This window comes from Typha angustifolia, chromosome 15 (assembly GCF_048772165.1).
Source record: "Typha angustifolia cultivar Huaian chromosome 15, ASM4877216v1, whole genome shotgun sequence".
NCBI classification, from domain to species: Eukaryota; Viridiplantae; Streptophyta; class Magnoliopsida; order Poales; family Typhaceae; genus Typha; species Typha angustifolia.
The window spans coordinates 4987586-5005895 of NC_133253.1; the positions used below are offsets into that span (position 1 = coordinate 4987586).

The window sequence follows — 18310 nt, forward strand, 5'->3', positions numbered from 1 at the left end:
ATATGACAATTAAAGATATATATATATATACCCTTATCAGGCTACCATAAGCCTATTCCATTCCCATTCCCATTTCCATTTGATCTCTCTGCTTAGTGCTTACTTACCGCTTAAAGATGTTAGCTATATTCCACAAGCAATTCGCTCACCCTCCTCAGGAGCTTATTAGCCCCGAGTCGTCTTCCAACATCCCTTCCGGCAAGCCGGGCTCCGCCCGCCGCCAGCCCAAGAATCCCGATGAGATCCTGAGGGATTTCTACGCCGCCCACCCCGTCGATTCTTTCTCCGCCACCTTCAGCGGCGGCGCCGCCCTCGCCTGCGTCGGTCCCCATTCCCGCCAACCCTCCATCCACCAAAGGTACTTCTTTTACGTCTAGTTACATTCGGTATTTGGTATCTCGAAATGTACTTGAAATGCTTTGATGAGTAGAAATTTGCAGCATCCGAGATGATATTAAGTGATGATTAGGATCTGCGATCGCAATGGCCCATGTTTTATTGATCTTTTCAGAGTACTTTCAGGTCTTGAAAATAAAAATACTCAATAAAAGGATTTTTGTTCATATATGCCTACTATTTATTTATTTATTTATTTATGTGTGTGTGTGTGTATATATATATACCCGTTGAAATGAAACCCTAGTATTTTCAATGTGCATCAATTAAAGTTAAAACCAACAATTAAATTTTGATCTATCTTATTATAATAATAAAAAAATATGTGTGTGTTCTTAATCTTAAATAAGGTCATCTTTATTACTTCATCTATTAAATATTATGGATTTTAACATAACAGTCATCACAAAGTAAGTAGAAAAATATCCATACATAAATACTGCTATTAAGTAAGAGAGAGCCATCTTTATTATTTTATAAATTAAATGCGTAAGATTTTATCATTGTTAAACAATAGATGTGCGAAGGATATTATATAAAATATTAAAATATAAAATATATCAGAGATATTTAAGGGAGCTTTTGAAGGGCATATGATATGGCGAATTAATTATATATATTTTATTGCAGGCTATTCTGCAGCATCGATGACATCTACTGCATGTTCGTGGGGAGCATCCACAACCTGAGCACCCTCATCCGGCAGTACGGCCTCTGCTCCAAGTCCACCAACGAAGCCGTTCTCGTCATCGAGGCCTATCGGACCCTCCGCGACCGCGGGCCCTACCCCGCCGACCAAGTCGTCAACGACTTATCCGGCTCCTTCTCCTTCGTCGTCTACGACAACCGTTCCGGCGCCGTCTTCGCTGCCCTCGTACGTCTACTACTACTACTACTACATTAGTTAAATAATTAATATTAGCTCTATGCGGCCGTTGTTGACTCCTTAAGATTCGTGCAGAGCTCGGATGGAGCGATGCCGCTGTACTGGGGGATCGGGGCGGACGGGTCGGTGGTGATCTGCGACGAGCGGGATGTGGTGAAGGGCGGATGCGGCAAGTCGTACGCTCCTTTCCCTCCTGGTACGAAACTGAAAATAAGGCCTTTTTTTAAAAAAAAAAAGAAGAAGAAGATGTTTCTAAGGTAAATTTGCAGATAGGACCTTCTTATTGACGTAAAGAGATTTGCAAAAATGGATTCTTTTCAGGGTGCATGTTCCATAGCGAGGGGGGATTGAAGAGCTTCGAGCATCCCATGAACAAGATGAAGGCGATGCCGAGGGTGGACAGCGAAGGGGTCATGTGCGGCGCCAATTTCAAGGTCGATACCTGCTCCAAGATCAACTCCATGCCACGTGTCGGCAGCGCGGCCAACTGGGCAGGATGGGGTGACTCGGTTTAATTTGATGCTTTTGAAATGTATTTTAACCACGTAATAATCTCCGGGGTGTGTGTGGTGATGGGTCTTTTTTTTTTTTTTTATTTTGAACCTTTTTTAAAACGTTGATGCCCTCTTCTTTGACGTTGAAACGTACGACTCAATTGGCTGTGGCTGTGGCTGTGGCTGTGGCTGTGGCTGGAGGACCAGGTCTCTTTGCATTAATAAAATGTGTACAGGTTTCTAATAAATGGTTTATTTTTCTTTCTTTTCTTTTATTTTTTTTTAAAAAAAAATAAAACACCATATAGATAAGCCACCGCTAAGAGACAATTAATGAGAAAAAGATATTTGATTTATTATCTAGCGTGCAAACCCTTCCTGTCTTTGACTTTCGAGGAACCGCTTTAACCCCTCTTAGTCTTAGGCCTTACCGCCTTAGGACTCTAAAAATATATTAGAAATAATCTATATAGAGGTCTCTAAATATAATTAGTTTGCATAATAATAAGTACATATTACAGAGGACCAAAGTATAAATTATTTCTGTCATTAAGATTTCTGCCGGCTGGAGTCTCATTTTATATTGGGACGCCCTGATACGACTAACTAATAAGTCCCTAGTAAATTCAAATCGTCATAGGGTTAGAATTGAATTTTGAACAGGTAAAAGTCCACAACCATCATCGACTCGATTCCATCTTCTTCCATTGCAGTACCATAATTTTCATTAAAAAATTGAAACAGTCTAAACACTATATCAGAATTCAAAATAATCCAGAAGCTCACCAAGTATTATATTTGACCATAATAGTTTCAATTAATTTCTGATTTCCTTCGCACACTTACATCTCTCTTCCGTGCTACCAGTTCGGTCCATAGTTGTTAGCCCTTTTCAAACGGATGGTTATAATTTTTTTTTTATCATTTATGAATCTGAAAGTTAGACAAAGGGCTAATTTATACTTAGGTTATCAATTATATAGTAAACTGACTAATTTATTTTTTAAATTAACTAAATTGAGTTTTTAAGCTAATCATACTGCTGAGCTATTAACTAAATCGAATCTTTGGTTCCTACGAGATTGTTGGTAAATTGATGGATACATATAGCTAGCAACAAAACAAAATAAGTTTCAAATTTCACCAAACGCTTCCGAAGTGCCACTTTGTACACAGTATCCTACATACGTAAGTCTAAGAAAATAATACATATAAAGGTCTTGATTTATGGGCTCTGAAGCTGCCACGTAACCGGTCGAAGCAACGTACCTACATCCAGACTCAATGATTGCATCCCCCTTATTGTTGGACGTTACGATCCCTAGACCCTGGTTCATCGTTTTGTCGTGCCATCGGACGATCGAATGGATCCATTTTGCAAAAAGCCACTTGTCGTTTAGATATATTCGCTGAGGTGCTATCAGGAAGTACGCTGAACAATCCATTCATCCACCTTTTTATTTGCAATAAGGACAAAGTTTAGGTGGTTATTTGTCAAAACCATCAGCTCGTCCCTCCCCCAAAGTCCGACATGGCAACGCCACTCTATTTAACTACCAATCGGTAGAGGCGACGAAAGAGGAAAGGAAGCTGAGCTCGATTTAGCTTTCTAATCTCTCGTCTTCTCGATCGCTTCGGGATTAGATTTTGGGCGGAAACGTGGAGGCCGAGCTCTCGAGAGCTGGATCTGATAGGTACTGATGTCTTCCTTTCTTTGACCTAATTTTGTCTTAATCACTTCTGTAATCCGTTCTTCTTTCTTCGGAATTTGTCTTAATCACTTCTGTAACAATCTTTCGCACATATTCAAGGAATTTTATGACTCGCGGAGAAGTGGAATTGGATGGCATTCTAATGTAGTGAGTTGTACCTAAAGTGTAGAAGATTATAAGAGTTTTGATCTTGCTTTCATCTACTGCTTTCACCATTTCTGTTTTCGAAATTTGAGATGATTGATTCTTTCAGAAAGTATTGAAAAGTTAATCTTCTTTGCAGAGTGTATCGTTTTTTTTTCCTACTGAAGACGGGTGGGTGATATATGTATAGTTTTGGAAGCTAGCGTACTGCCACATGATGCAATTGGGTAAGAATTCGTGCTGTTGCTTTGGCGCCTTCAGCAAAAGGAATGGTCCTCATCCTCGGGAAGAGCTAGGTGGTGAGAAATTTGATTGGACGTATCAGTTTCCTTCTTTTGCATTTACTTGTCTAATTTCTTTATTGGATTGTGTCTAAGTTTATTCAACACATACTGCAATTTGTTGATGTTATTGTAAAAAGACCACCTTGTTTGGTGCCATTGTGACCAGCATACTGTGCTTATACTTATTTTCCTTAACGTGTTCCTTTTCAGGTTTTTCACCAGAGAGGGACATAAAGCTTTTCTCTTATGATGAGGTGAAATCTGCAACAAATAATTTTCATCCAGACAACAAAATAGGTCAGGGAGGTTTCGGAAAAGTATACAAGGTATGTCGATTTCTGGATTCTTGAATTTCTACTAAGTCTACATACATACTTATCTTTTCTTATATCAGATGCCGCAAAGTAGATGTATATCTTGATATCTCCTCATTTCTCTCCATATTTACAACCCCTAATTTGTCAAACTTCTTTTTACTTCTTATATATGTCAGGGGACCCTTAGAAGTGGAGTAGAAGTTGCAGTAAAGGTCCTTTCGGCAGAATCAAGACAAGGGGTTAAGGAATTCTTGAATGAGATCGATGTAATCACAAATGTAAGGCACCCGAACCTTGTTGAACTAGTCGGTTGCTGCGTTCAAGCTAATAGCAGAATTTTAGTGTATGAGTACCTGGAAAACAGCAGCATTAATCGTGCATTATTAGGTAAAATTTTATAACATTTGCCTGAATAAAAGTTCAAGTATTCAAATTTCAAGTGAAAAACTGGCAGTTCTACATTTGTCAACCAAGTTGTTCATCTTGCAGGTCATAAGAGTGACCCGAGTAAACTGAATTGGAGCATAAGGTCAGCAATTTGTGTGGGTACTGCTAAAGGTCTCGCCTTTCTCCATGAAGAGCTCAAACCACCTATTGTGCATAGAGACATCAAAGCTAGTAATATTCTCATTGACAGAAATTACGTCCCAAAAATTGGAGACTTCGGTTTGGCTAAGCTGTTCCCAGATAATATCACGCACATCAGTACCCGTGTAGCAGGAACAACGTAAGCTGTAGAAACAAAACATTCTGAACTCGAAAAATTTACCAAAAATTTATTCTGTTATGAATGCAAACTTGCAAGTTTATTAGAAGGATAAAATGGACTCGTTGCATGCTTTGAAGGAGAAGTATTTATGTTTGAAAATTATCAAGTTATTCTACCTAGATTGCTGCTAAACAGAAATAGAATTCAGATGATTTCTGTCTTGCAGTAACTAGATCTGTTCATTACATGCAGCGGTTATCTGGCACCCGAGTATGCATTGCATGGCCAATTAACAAAAAAGGCTGATATATATAGCTTTGGAGTCCTTGTACTTGAAATAATCAGCGGAGAAAGTAGTTCAAAGGCTCTATATTCAGAGGGAAATTTTCTTTTGGACAGGGTGAGTCCATTTTTAACCATTTATTTTATTCTCTTAATTCTCTTAAACTCATCTTCGGTAAAAATGGTTTAGATCTTCCTCAGTTGTCTTCTTTCCATCCTGCGGCTTACATTCAGCCTTTTTCGATTACCATGAACTTTGCTTCCACTAGTGTAATACAATAGATTCGCTAGATTTAGAAATTCAATAACTTTCAAAATTGGATACCTCATACACTTCAAAACAACCTTATGATTTTGAGTAATAGTTCCATCATAGCCAGAGGCTTTAGAAAAAGTTGGTGTCTTCTGCCAGTGGTGCTTGTAACTTTCTGTATATATTCACAACAGGATAGAATACATATGAGAGCAAGATTAATGGGCAAAGCAGTTCCATGGGGCCACTAACTATTGTTGGCCTTGTGAATAAGATGGCATTCAAAATTATTCACTTGAGGAATCATGGAGAGAACAAGGTGATGAGTTCTATTTTACTGGGCTGTAAGCTAAATCAGCAAGCATTATTGGACATCCTCCTAAGAGAAAGCTCCAAGGGAGCAAGAGCAATAGCGGGAATTGACCACTTGATAGAATAGGCTATGTAAAATAAATGTGAAACCGCAAAAGTAGGGGTATTTTAACTTCTACGGAAGTTAAGATTTGCCCCAAATTGAAGTACGTCAAATCAAATAACGAGTGAGGAAAATTAGATAAACTTTGGCTTCATGTTGCTGCTTTCTTCATCACAAGTACATTAGATTCAACCCAAAATTTATTTTCCTTGAATTATTTACTCATCGTTATCAAATCCTTGTCTGTCCAAGGTGGATTCCACTACTCTTAGAGTATATACTTAGTCTGGTCAGTACTGTGAGGATGTCTTTTGACTGTTTTCTTGGTAGATAGACGTGTTCTGTGGAATGTTTCGGGAAATCAATGTATACGACTAATTAGAAAGTTGACAATTTGACCATTTCAGCATAGATGCTTATCTACGGCTCCAATATCTTATCGCAAGGAGTGGTAAGAAAAGAGAGTGGCATTTTCACAAGCATTAATTAACTAATATAAGGAGAAACTTTTGTACAAAATTGAACTATAGAGATCTTTCGGTTGAAAGATTGACCAACGGAACATTACATCATAGGGAATTATATTGATGCCTTGCCTTAATACCACAGTTAGAATATGAACAGATGATGGTTACATCTGAGGTTCAGGAACTACCCAAGTGATTTCTTTTTTTCCTTACATAGGATTCAAAAGTTCTAAACATTTCCTGCAAAATATTCTTTCAAATTTTTACCCTCTGCCACACACCTTCTAAGTTTTGTTCATCCAATGTGCTAACTCACAGGCATGGCAGCTTTACCAAGAGGGAAGGCTTCTAGAACTGGTGGATCCAGTGCTGAAAGAATACTCGGAAGAGCAAGTGCTTAGATACTCCAAAGTAGCCCTTTTTTGCACCCAGGCGGCGGCTGGACGCCGGCCATCCATGTTGCAGGTTGTAGAGATGCTGTCTAACCCAATCAGAATCAACGAGAACGAGCTGACACCGCCGGGATACACTGATGGCTCCTCCAGTACACACAGAATTCCAAAAGGAAGAAACTCCAGCAATTCTCCTCCAGATACTTCCTTGTCTAATCCTATTACAATCACTGAAATGATTCCAAGGTGACACACACAGTGGCAGTGTCATACTATTCATTTTGAAGGTCTTCATATCCTCCATAAAAATTCTCTCAGCTCAATTTGATGCATTAACATCTGATGTGAGAAAGTGACAATAAATTCAACTCCTGCTGCCACACGTTTTTATCATATGTCGCATTGATAGCGTGTAAGCAGGGGTGAGGGGACATTTATAGCAGCCATGAATGAATGCTCATATTTCCTACATCCGAGGATGCTGACTGCTGAGTCTTAACCATCCGGGAGATGGAATGTCCGTGCATTTCTCTTCCATGTAACCATTTATGTGCAGAAAATGCACCTGATGTAATTGTAAATTTACCTAATTGGAAAACTTGTGGCATTTGTACATTTCAATAGAGAACATATGATATTTCCTTTTATTGCAAATTTAGGAGGAGCCCAGCTTTACATGAAACATCAAACGCATTACATGATTGAAATTCTCAAGTTCTTACACTCCTATAAGAAGACATCTCTTCTGGTAAAAGCACATCGACATCCTGATTAGAGAAAAAGAGCACTACAGAGACCAAGCACTAAAGATAAAAAGAAACTGATACAAAAGATCATCAAAGATAGAAATGCAACTCGATAAAAGATCTTTACAAAATGAGGCAAGACAAGAAGACCAACTGATTATGAACAAAAAGGAGAAGTGCTTCACCTCAGCTATGAGACTGCAACAGCAGCTGCAGGAGGTGAGAACTTCGGGTTGGACTGCGCAGCATGCTTTAGCTTCAACACTATCTGCCGCATCCTCGACAGGTCAGTTGGCTTGCCAGGTTTAGGGCCCTGAATGAAAGCAATGGAAGGCTTATTCTCCTTATCTTTCTTCCCCTTCTTCTCAGTGTTGGCTATCTCATTCGGAATGAGCTCAGATATTGCTTTCCAGTAGTGCTTGTCGGCATTAGTGTAGAACTCTTCCCTATAGGCTAGAAAAATCTGGGCCAAGATGAAAGACATATAATTGAGCAAATTGTGCTGATGAGGTTACAGATCAAACACAACTGAGAAATTTTATCTGAAAAACCTTCTCTTTTTCTCTGTTCGAGGCCTTGTTTGTCTCTCGGTTCAGTATTCTTTTCTCATAGAAAGCTCGCTTGTAGTCATCAGCTTCTGTGGTTATTTCAGCGCGGAGCTCCTTTTCCATTCTCTCTTTCTCCTCAAGAATAATATCATTTTGCCTGCATGTGTGACAGTAGCATTCAGTCTCTTCCTCTGATAGATTACAACTTTTTCTCTTCAATAGGCTACGACTTAACACGAGGAAGTAATTTGTAGGTAATTTATTGTCATATTTATTTCTATGGTTAACACTGATATTGGCCATTACCATAGATTGCAATTCCTGTCAAAACAACAAACAGAACCAGCAAGAAACACTTTGATCAATCACTAATGGGTTTGTAAAATGAAATATTGGCGACTTTAGTGACAATTCTTGTTTGATTTTTTTATCAGAACCTAAATTCTAGCATATGGATAAATGACAAGAATAAGGTTATAAGAGAGAGATAACCACTGCCAAATTTATTTTCAGTAGCAGCATTTCACATCTGCAAAGGAACAAAAATATAACATATGAAAGAGAAGAACTGCTATCATAACTTTAGCTCACACATCATCTTCTATATCATGCTTCCTATGCTTCAAACAATCAAAGAATACCAAATTGACTATTCCAACTAGGGGTGTAAATGACCCAAGCTCAGCTCAAATCAGCTCGGGAGTTGGATTTTCTCAGCTTGAGCTCGATTTGAATCAGAAAAACTCGGCTCGAGCTCGGCTCGATAGCTCCATGGGCTTACTAAGCTGAGCCCGATATACATAATAGAAGAAGTTCTGAAAGCTAAATAATTTAAAAATAGAAATCCTAAACTATAAAATTAGCACATCTAATACAGAACCAGTAAATAATTAACATAAAAATCCTAACCATTCATGTGAATATATTATAATATTATGCATCCAACTTAAATTACTATATATATATATATATAGTATCGGGCCTAATTGAGCCAGAGCTCTCGAGCGAGCCAATGTTAGCTCAGCTGGGCTCATTTAGAGCTTGAGCCGAGCCTTATTTCCAACCAGTTTGCAACTTCAAAACTATCGTATATTCGCCGTGCGCGCTTCCTTAGCCTATCGTATATTCGGATGTATCGCTTGGCTTCGTCCCGAACCCAAAGATTCCATATTCTTATGGCGATAGATATATCATAACTCTACACAAAAAATATTTCTCCAGAATCTCTAAAAAGGCTTCCGTTGAGTAATCGAACTATAGAAATAAATTAAGAAATTTATTGAGTAACCCATCATATCTATTCAAAACACTACCTAAAAAGATATGATTGAGACAGTTCATATGTACCATGATACCATATGTTCTAATCGATAGCTTTCACCAACCATCGAAGCATCTATTAATGGAGCGAATAAAAGAAAAAATAGGCGTCTCACCTGCGCCATTCCCGAAGAACGAACCCCTCCTCCGGCTCCATCTCACTCATCGGACGAAGGACCGGGCCACCGGAAGCAAAGATCCTATCCTGATCCATCTCGCCGTCGGACTCCTCGTTCGATCCCGTCATCGCGGAGAAGCCTGGGAGCGGATCGGAGATAGCGATCGTATCCTTGGAGTAGTAGTCGTCGTCGATAACTGATCGAGAAGCGGTGTGATGAAGAACTAGGATCTCAACCTGTCACCTCTGCCTATTTAATTTCACAATTTAGAGAGAGAACGAATATTAAAGATAAAACTAAGTCCGCATATTTTATTATACTATGTACACTAAAATTTATTATTATAAACAAAAAATTAAATAGTCTCCATTTATTAGAATTGGTATTTAATATTTTATTTCTTTAAACAATTTAAACATATATTAGAATTTGAATCAACTCGCACAAATTTTGATTTCAGTGGAGCAACTTATAACCGTGGTAATTAATCAATATAATTAATATAAGTTTATAATTATGGAGAATAATTTTTGAATTATTATAAAGCAATACCAGATCGTAGAAATCTTTATTTATGAAAAAAGGGAAATTACATGGAACCAAAATTTTTAAAATTCAAATAGCTTAAAAACATGGACATTTTTTTTTAATGAATATATATTTTATTTTATGAAATATATAAAAATAGATTTACAACAATCAATTCTAAAATAAATTTGTAGCATCTTTTTATAACATTGGCTATGACTATGACAACGATATCCTCCTATATGGCATAAGAGATAAAAGCTTACAAGTAGGATAGAGAGAAAAGTATCTCACTTGGAATTATTTATGAGAAATAAGAGGAAGATATACATTGTAGTATTTTTTTCCATCCTACTTTCTTATTGAAAAATGACATAATTTTGCACTATAACCTAATACTATACTACACACTTAGAAGAATTAAAAAAATAAATAAATACAATTTATCTTTTTATATTATATAAATGGTAGCCCTTATAAAGTGGAGATTATCTTAAACTGTTCAAGAGTAAATGTCTTTATACTTAAGAAAAATGAGCTCCTTGTCGATCCGATATCTAAGCTTGAGGCACATTGTATGTATTTAGTTTAGTAAGTAAATTTAAATAATTCTCGGACTTTTATTGGACCAGCTGCCCAGGTCCCTTCAGATTGCCGCAAAGAAGTGAGAAATAACGCGAGTCAACAATTCCATCCATGTCCGTCCGATCCCCCCTCCACGTGACCCCGCGACCACGCACTTAGCGCTCGAATTCTCCCTCCCTTAACAGTTAACACTTCATAAACACATCCCCACCGCGACGGAGAAGAGAAACGGCAACTCATCTCTCTCTTTCTCTATCTCGATCTTATCTTCCTCCTCAAATCCACCACCTCCTTCTCCATCCTCTCCCTTCTCTCTCACTCTCGGATCTCGCCATTAAGAAACCCTAATCCTATATCAAATCCTCGATCTATTCTACGAGCACCTGTCTCCCAGATCCAGATACGGATCCGACGAGATGAGCGGGGCCTCGATCCGGGTGCCATACCGGCATCTCAACGAGGCAGATATCGAGCTCGTCCACCTCGATGGAGATCGGAATGGGGAGATCGATGAGATCTCTAGGGCTTCCACAGCCATCCCGATCTCCTCGCCCTTGCCTTCGTCTTCTTCCTCGCCGACGAGTACGAGTTCTCCTTCGCGGGGGAAGCCGAGGATTAGCATGAGGACGCTGGTGCTGAGTTGCATGGTCGGCGCTGGGGTCCAGTTCGGGTGGGCGTTGCAGCTCTCGCTCTTGACCCCTTACATACAGGTGAGCTTTTAGATCTGTTGGAAGGACTTTTGTGTTTGTGTGGGAGCATCAACAGATCTATAATCATTGAGATGTCTGATGTCATGCAGTGGATTTGGAATCGGATATGTAGATCTTGATGCAAGGAAAGAGCATTCCATTCTAATGAACCGTAGATCTTAATTTAAAGTTTTTTTTTAATCATGTTATTATAGTGGTTTATTAAATTATAGGCTTGACACTGAATTGAATTCTTTGTGGCACTTATTGATCCTATGAGGAATCTTGTTTTTTCATTGTTTTGATGTTGTTCTTGAACTAATTTTTTTTTTTCTTTTTAAGAATTCTATGATTTTTATCCATATCAATTGTGCAAACTGAATGTGATGTTTTTCTCAGTGGCGTATATTTAATTATTCTAAATTTTCCTTTGGTGCACTTAATTTATTATAGTTGGATAAGTTCTGTAGAATGCAAATAAGGCAGAAGTTGATATTGATATTACTACTCTCTTATTGGCGCAGACACTAGGAATACAACATGCCTTCTCTTCATTCATTTGGCTTTGCGGGCCTATTACAGGCTTTGTGGTAAGTTTTGGCATCTAAACTGTACTTTAATTAGGTATCACTTGTTGATTTCTACATGCCATTTAAAATGATATTTATCTTGATATTTTGATTGCTTCGTAAAGTTGCATTAGAAATTTTTATGCAGATGTGACTTTTCAAATTGCCTCTATAAACAGCATGATAGTTTAGCAGTGATAGTGATAGGATTTAAGTCTTCAATCTTCCCAAATCTTTCTGTTTGCTGTTATAACTTTTCTATATTGCTGACTTTCTGGAAATAATTTTGTACTAAGGCCTCATATATATACTTGACATGTCCTTTTTTTATCCCTTCATTTGCCAGGTTCAACCATGTGTTGGTATATGGAGTGATAAATGCCATTCAAAGTATGGAAGGAGGCGACCGTTTATCTTTGTTGGATGTATCATGATCTGTCTCGCTGTGAGTGTTGAAATATACTGATGTCATGTTTTACTTGTTCTTTCATTGCCCTGATTATATAAAATTTGATTGGCAATTAGGTAACTTTAATAGGGTTTTCTGCAGACATAGGGTACTTCTTTGGTGATACTACTGAACATTGCAGGTAATTTTTAACTTGTCTAAATAATCATGTATCATGTATTCATCTAGAAGTTTTCTCCCCCTTTTTAAGCTAATCCGTTGCATATGCAGCACTTACAAAGGTCCACGATGGCGAGCAGCTGCTGTGTTTATTATTGGCTTTTGGATGTTGGATCTCGCCAACAATACAGTGCAAGTAAGACTATTTAAAATTTTCCACTGCTCTTTTATAATAATCCCAACTTGTGTTGGTACCACAAATTCACACCAAGCCAAGTCACATGCAGCTTGAATATTTTCTCATTGTGTGGTTGTATAAAATGTAGGGTCCAGCCCGTGCTCTTTTGGCTGATCTTTCAGGTGAATATTACTCTTGGCTTTGCTTTACTGCAAATTAGGTCTACATTAATATTTGGTGTATACAACCATGGACAAACCTAACCTTCTAGAGTTCTAGTGATTTGATTCCCAAATATACTGTTGCAGGCCCCGACCAATGTAACTCTGCAAATGCAATATTTTGTTCTTGGATGGCACTTGGAAATATTCTAGGTTTTTCATCTGGTGCTAGTGGAAATTGGCACAGGTACATCAGATATGATAGATTTATAGTAATTCTGTTTTTGAAGTGCATATAATATTGTAATGTCTCTTTGATGAATAGTCTTATTAAATAAGAGTAATTTCTTACTTCTAATTGATGGGTATTGTAAGTTAACTAAAATGTTAAGGTGATTATATATAGGACAGAAAGACATGATGTAGAGACCTTGATATCCTCATCATTTTGTTTTGTCAAACCTAATCAAAATGATGCATTATAGAAGATATGAAGCAAGGACACTCGCCTGAGTCACTTAATGTAGCTGCACAGTTTATAGAACTAAAAAGACATTTAACTAGTCCAAGTAGACTATGTTAACCAGTTCTTGTGCTTCCCAAGAGATATCATCCAAGCTAATAATCTCGAGATTTTGTGTTTATTTACTCTAGAGCATATCCTCTGTTTTCCTATTCTAAACTTTAAAAGTGAAGAGGGTATAACACTGTCTTTTGGTTTGGGATTAATAAGAGATCAATTTATCGCCAGCCATATCATGTGCACATTATAGATGTTCTGGTTCTTCAACTAGTATGAATGTGACGGGTTAACAGTAATCTTGTTCAAATCCTTGCACTTCAGAAATGATATCAAGAATTCCACAGTATTTTTTCCATGCACTATTGTGATTTAATCATTAGGATTTAGGATATCAAACATCAAGACAAAGATATCATTTGTCACCTCGTCATTGTCCTATTATCTATCATTGCATCAATTTTACCACCTTAGCCTCTAGAGATTTTTTAACCCCAGTTTGAAAAAGATTAATTGTCTTTCGCTTGGCAAAAGAAATTTGAGAACATGAAGGGAACTGTTCTTCATCAACCTTAGCCTCTAACAAGGTTTGGCCTCAATTATGTCAATAAAAAATTCGTCCCTTACATAATATAGAATTTTTTCTGCAATACTGAATTATCCGGTAGTCTCACACCTCACAGTCTTGTGGAGCAATACATTTAAGCTAGTTCATCTTGGAACTCTTCCTCAAGGATTTATCATTCAAACCATTCAACTTTTATCCTCTTTGATTTTTTTTAATCTAGAAGCCTGCAGGGTTAACACTCTCACTTTAATTCCTGTCCTTTCTGGCATTATTCCGACAGAGCTTTACACAGTAATATGCCATAATGACGCTGCCTTTAGTCTGACGACTATTTTCTTAGGCCATGCACTGCCTTAAGTCTGATGACTATTTTCTTTGTCATACAAGAGGCAGTTGTGCTATATGTTATCTTTCTTTATGTGAGTTCTGCAGTGACCCAATTAAATATTCGGCATCCTTTCACTATTATTATGCTAGCATTCTACAGTGATGCCCTTTCAGTCAGTCCTAAGTTGCATCATTCTGCAGGTGGTTTCCATTTTTGACAACAAAAGCTTGCTGCGAAGTTTGTGGGAATTTGAAAGCTGCCTTTTTGGTTGCTGTGGTGAGCTCTCATATTAACATTAAAAGGCTTTTATGTGCTTTTTCTCTACATGCCTCTATTTATTTGTTTCACTATTTAACTTAATTAGTCAGTGTGGAGGAAAAAGTATCCAAAACTGACTAAAATATTCTAGTGACATTTTTCCTTTTGCTTTTAGTATCTTGCATATTTAAAGTGAATATTAGGCTATTATAATTTATCGTTGTTACATTTTTAGAAGATGTGCTCATACAATGTTGCTAATGAATGGATATTGAAGATATTTGCCAAATTACTAACATGTGGAAGATTCATCCAAGGCAGGTGCTCGGTGTAGTCATTAATTACAGTCTTACAACAAGTTCAGAGGTTGTTTTCTGAATTTTTGACCTAGTTTGTCTCCACTGAGTAAGATGTGGTTCACAACACTGAAAGTTCTTATTGAACACTTAAGAGTAGATTAAGATTGTTAAGCTAATACATTGTCAGTTTATGATCCTACAATTCTCGTTGTCAAAGTCTATTGCTGGAAAAGTTATAGAAATGTTCAAAATGAAAATTCTTTTCTAAAACTTCTTTAATAGTTCTCTTTTACTTAGTGACTTGTTAATTCATTGAAGTCTTATTTCTCTGTAGAATCTGATACATTATGTTGCTTACTGCTTTTAGTTTTCTTTTCTTTCTGTTTTTGGGGTCCTGAATAGAATTTAGCTTCTTTCGGTGTTCTCCAATCTTGTGATATATCAACATTGGTTAGAATTGGAAGTTTCTTATCTTTTTTCTTGCTTGATTTTTGGTTTGCCTAATCATTTTCTATTATTTACCCATCCTGAGATTTTAAATCCAAATAGTTGTGCTGCCACAATATCTAGGCGTCAGCTACTATTTAGATGTCATTCTTTATAAGTTTTTATTCTTGAAGTTGCAACGCATTCATTTGATGGAGTTTGAGAAGAATGTTATCATGTACGCAGGTGTTCCTCCTCTTCTGTATGCTTGTCACTCTATACTTTGCTAAAGAAGTTCAGTTGGAAGCTAACCCTGTGCACCACTTATCTGATTCTTCCCCTCTACTTCAGAATTCCCAACAAAATAAACATGATTCATCATATGAAAACAATGGGATGTTACATAATGGTCAAAATTCTGAAAGCAATATGTTGGTGGGTAAAGCTATTGCAGATGATTCTATGATGTTTAATTATGATGGGAGGAGGAACCCTGTTGAAACTCTTAATGATGGACCTGGAGCTGTTTTGGTTAATATCTTAACAAGCTTGAGACACTTACCATCTGGAATGCATTCCGTGCTTCTTGTCATGGCTCTTACCTGGGTATGTAATTGATAATTGAAGAAAGTAATTCTTTCCGTGTAATTAAATTCTCTTTATGTTGCTTCACACTTCGAAAGTTTTTGTTAGCTCGCTTTATGGATTCACTGACCTTATTTAATAGAATATTTGATGATGACCAGGCCCAATTTCTTTTGCTTGATTGTGCAGCTGTCATGGTTTCCCTTTTTCCTTTTTGACACGGACTGGATGGGACGTGAAGTCTACCATGGGGATCCAAGTGGGAATTCAACTCAGAGGCTTGATTATCAAAATGGTGTGAGAGAAGGTGCAATTGGTTTGCTATTGAATTCTGTAAGAACTCGTGAGCAATTAGTTTAGTATGTTTTAACTGCACGTATATATGAATATATTCTGTTAAAATTTTTGTAACGCATAACTCGGTCCTCCCTGCTGCAAGTAAGTTCCACACTATTCATGGTGATTTCTATGATTTAAATATTTAATTTCATAAGTGAAATCTTCCTAACAGTTTGACATAAATGTCAAGTTAGCGAAAGATGTATAGCTGCCCCAATAACATAAAAGGATAAGTTGATTCCCAGTCAGCAAAAATCTTAACTACCGAATTTCATTTGGCTGCTTAGTGACATACAAATTCCACGTTTATCCATTGAAATACTCCATATACTTGCAACAGGGTAACCAGGGATAATCATGATACTAAGTATGTTTAGGCACGTGCACACCAGCATACATATTTGTAATTATAAACATTACTGGAGCGTGAATCTAATTTCTTTTTTTTTCGATTAGGTTGTTCTTGGTGTTAGCTCTTTCCTAATCGACCCAATGTGTCGCACAATTGGTGCAAGATTAGTCTGGGCAATGAGCAACTTCACTGTGTTTATCTGCATGGCTGCCACAACAATATTAAGTTTGCTGTCAGTTGGTAACTATTCTAATGGCATTCAGCACATTATTGGAGGGAACAAGGCAATCAGGATTGCTGCTTTGGTGATTTTTTCACTTCTTGGATTTCCTCTCGCTGTAAGCATCAAGTGACACAATAAATTTGGCATCCATTGTTGCTTATAGTTGTTAAGGGATTGTGGATTCACTTCTCTCTTGCTCTTCCTGCATGGTGCAGATCACATATAGTGTTCCATTCTCCGTGACTGCAGAGTTGACTGCCGGAACAGGAGGTGGACAAGGTTTGTCCTCTGACTGTAATTTCTCCCGCCATTTCCCCGACCTTTCTAGTTCTCGGTCTCAGTGATGCATTTGTCTGCTTGTAGGTTTGGCTACTGGGGTTCTAAATCTTGCAATCGTCATTCCTCAGGTTTGTCAATATCTTTTCTGCTTATGCAAATTGTTTACATCTAATACCTGCTAGGACATGCTCCTCGTCTTCCAAATATGACAAATTTAATTTTGGGTCACCCACTAGCCATAAACTTAACCTGGTGCATAACCGTACACTGCAGGAAATTTTAAATCTCTGCATAAGTAGGATAATGGAAGAGAAAAGAGCAGTAGTCTAATTGATTATAAATTTCTTGAAATTCAAAATTTATCTCTTTTTGCCATGTTATAGAATAGAGAAGCAAAAATTTTGAGAAAAATTCATCAAACTTTCTATGATGTGCTTGCAGATGATAGTATCCATCGGTGCCGGTCCTTGGGATGCTCTATTTGGAGGAGGAAACATCCCTGCCTTTGCCGTTGCTTCTGTATTTTCCTTAGCTGCTGGCATTCTTGCGATTCTCAAGCTACCGAGACTTTCAAGTTCCTACAGTTCTGCTGGCTTCCATGGATTTGGTTGATCTCCCTATCAACCCATATATAGAGTTTACTTGATCGCCATCAAATCTCGTTCCTATTCATTCATGCCAATTCATTTTTCTATTATTTTCTAGCATTTAGATGAGATATAAATAGATATGAAGTAATCCTTCAAGATGTAATTTGTCACAGGGGGAGAGAGAGAGAGAGTACATACAGTTGCACATTAAGCAGCGATCCTGAGTTTGAACACCACCATTAGGGCAACCACTCAACGATATTCTTTGAGCTTGTATCATAATAATAGCCGTATTAAATATCCTGTACTTTTGAAAAAGGAATTGGTAGAAGGACTACCATTTCAATCACTTATCTCAGTAAGAAAAAATTATTTTAGTATTAGTTTTTTAATAAATAAATAATCAGTTATTTCAATACTAATTTATTAATATCTAGTTTTCTCTTCTTTACTCTTTCATTAATATTTTTACATTTACTATTTTGTTTTTTAAAAAGACGATACTTTAATTAACTATCATTTCAAATATTTTTTAATCTTTTTTCTATTTATTCATTAGAGAAGGTATTTTAGACACGTGTCAAATTATAAAGTTAACTCTGTATCTTATTAAATGTAATTATTATACATTATACTAATTTACAAGTAAACGCTAATAAAATTTTAGCAAAGGCAATGCCCCGTAAATCTGACATCACTGCTGCAATTGTATAGTCAGCCGTAATCCAGTTATACCTCTTCTGCTTTCGATAAACTACGTCATTCCAGATCAGTTTATAGA

The 18310-nt window shown here is 37.2% G+C and overlaps 4 protein-coding genes across 9 annotated transcripts; 3 read left to right on the plus strand and 1 right to left on the minus strand.

Annotated features, from left to right (window-relative positions):
- The first annotated feature begins 49 nt into the window (after positions 1-49).
- Positions 50-2024, plus strand: LOC140779719 (stem-specific protein TSJT1-like). The gene is made up of 4 exons (XM_073124954.1): positions 50-358; positions 1027-1270; positions 1358-1478; positions 1604-2024. Exons 1-4 carry the CDS (start codon positions 117-119, stop codon positions 1795-1797), a joined length of 801 nt encoding a protein of 266 aa, XP_072981055.1. The 5' UTR covers positions 50-116; the 3' UTR covers positions 1798-2024.
- Positions 2025-3148: 1124 nt separating this feature from the next.
- Positions 3149-7365, plus strand: LOC140777433 (cold-responsive protein kinase 1-like). Of its 5 annotated transcripts, none has more exons than XM_073121543.1 (8): positions 3149-3470; positions 3588-3635; positions 3772-3928; positions 4127-4242; positions 4410-4620; positions 4723-4960; positions 5195-5342; positions 6678-7365. In XM_073121543.1, the coding sequence occupies exons 3-8, from the start codon at positions 3847-3849 to the stop codon at positions 6999-7001; spliced, it is 1119 nt and encodes a 372-aa protein (XP_072977644.1). In that variant the 5' UTR covers positions 3149-3470; positions 3588-3635; positions 3772-3846; the 3' UTR covers positions 7002-7365. The 5 variants fall into 5 exon arrangements, with proteins under 5 accessions (XP_072977644.1, XP_072977640.1, XP_072977643.1 ...); XM_073121539.1 differs by having other exon boundaries at positions 3154-3470; positions 3772-3931; positions 6678-7363; XM_073121542.1 differs by having other exon boundaries at positions 3154-3470; positions 3588-3632; positions 3772-3931; positions 6678-7363.
- A 100-nt stretch (positions 7366-7465) lies between these two features.
- Positions 7466-9720, minus strand: LOC140777434 (clathrin light chain 1-like). Its single transcript, XM_073121545.1, has 4 exons — positions 9482-9720; positions 8352-8366; positions 8049-8202; positions 7466-7960 (listed from the first exon to the last, which is right to left on the minus strand). The coding sequence occupies exons 1-4, from the start codon at positions 9610-9612 to the stop codon at positions 7688-7690; spliced, it is 573 nt and encodes a 190-aa protein (XP_072977646.1). The 5' UTR covers positions 9613-9720; the 3' UTR covers positions 7466-7687.
- A 1001-nt stretch (positions 9721-10721) lies between these two features.
- LOC140777599 (sucrose transport protein SUT4) lies at positions 10722-17847 on the plus strand. 2 transcript variants are annotated; one of them, XM_073121815.1, is made up of 14 exons: positions 10722-11307; positions 11811-11876; positions 12202-12300; positions 12381-12445; positions 12535-12619; positions 12750-12783; positions 12910-13009; positions 14379-14454; positions 15408-15767; positions 15936-16079; positions 16542-16775; positions 16876-16939; positions 17024-17067; positions 17381-17847. In XM_073121815.1, the coding sequence occupies exons 1-14, from the start codon at positions 11014-11016 to the stop codon at positions 17549-17551; spliced, it is 1836 nt and encodes a 611-aa protein (XP_072977916.1). In that variant the 5' UTR covers positions 10722-11013; the 3' UTR covers positions 17552-17847. The 2 variants fall into 2 exon arrangements, with proteins under 2 accessions (XP_072977916.1, XP_072977917.1); XM_073121816.1 differs by having other exon boundaries at positions 11235-11307; positions 12406-12445.
- The last annotated feature ends 463 nt before the right edge of the window (positions 17848-18310 follow it).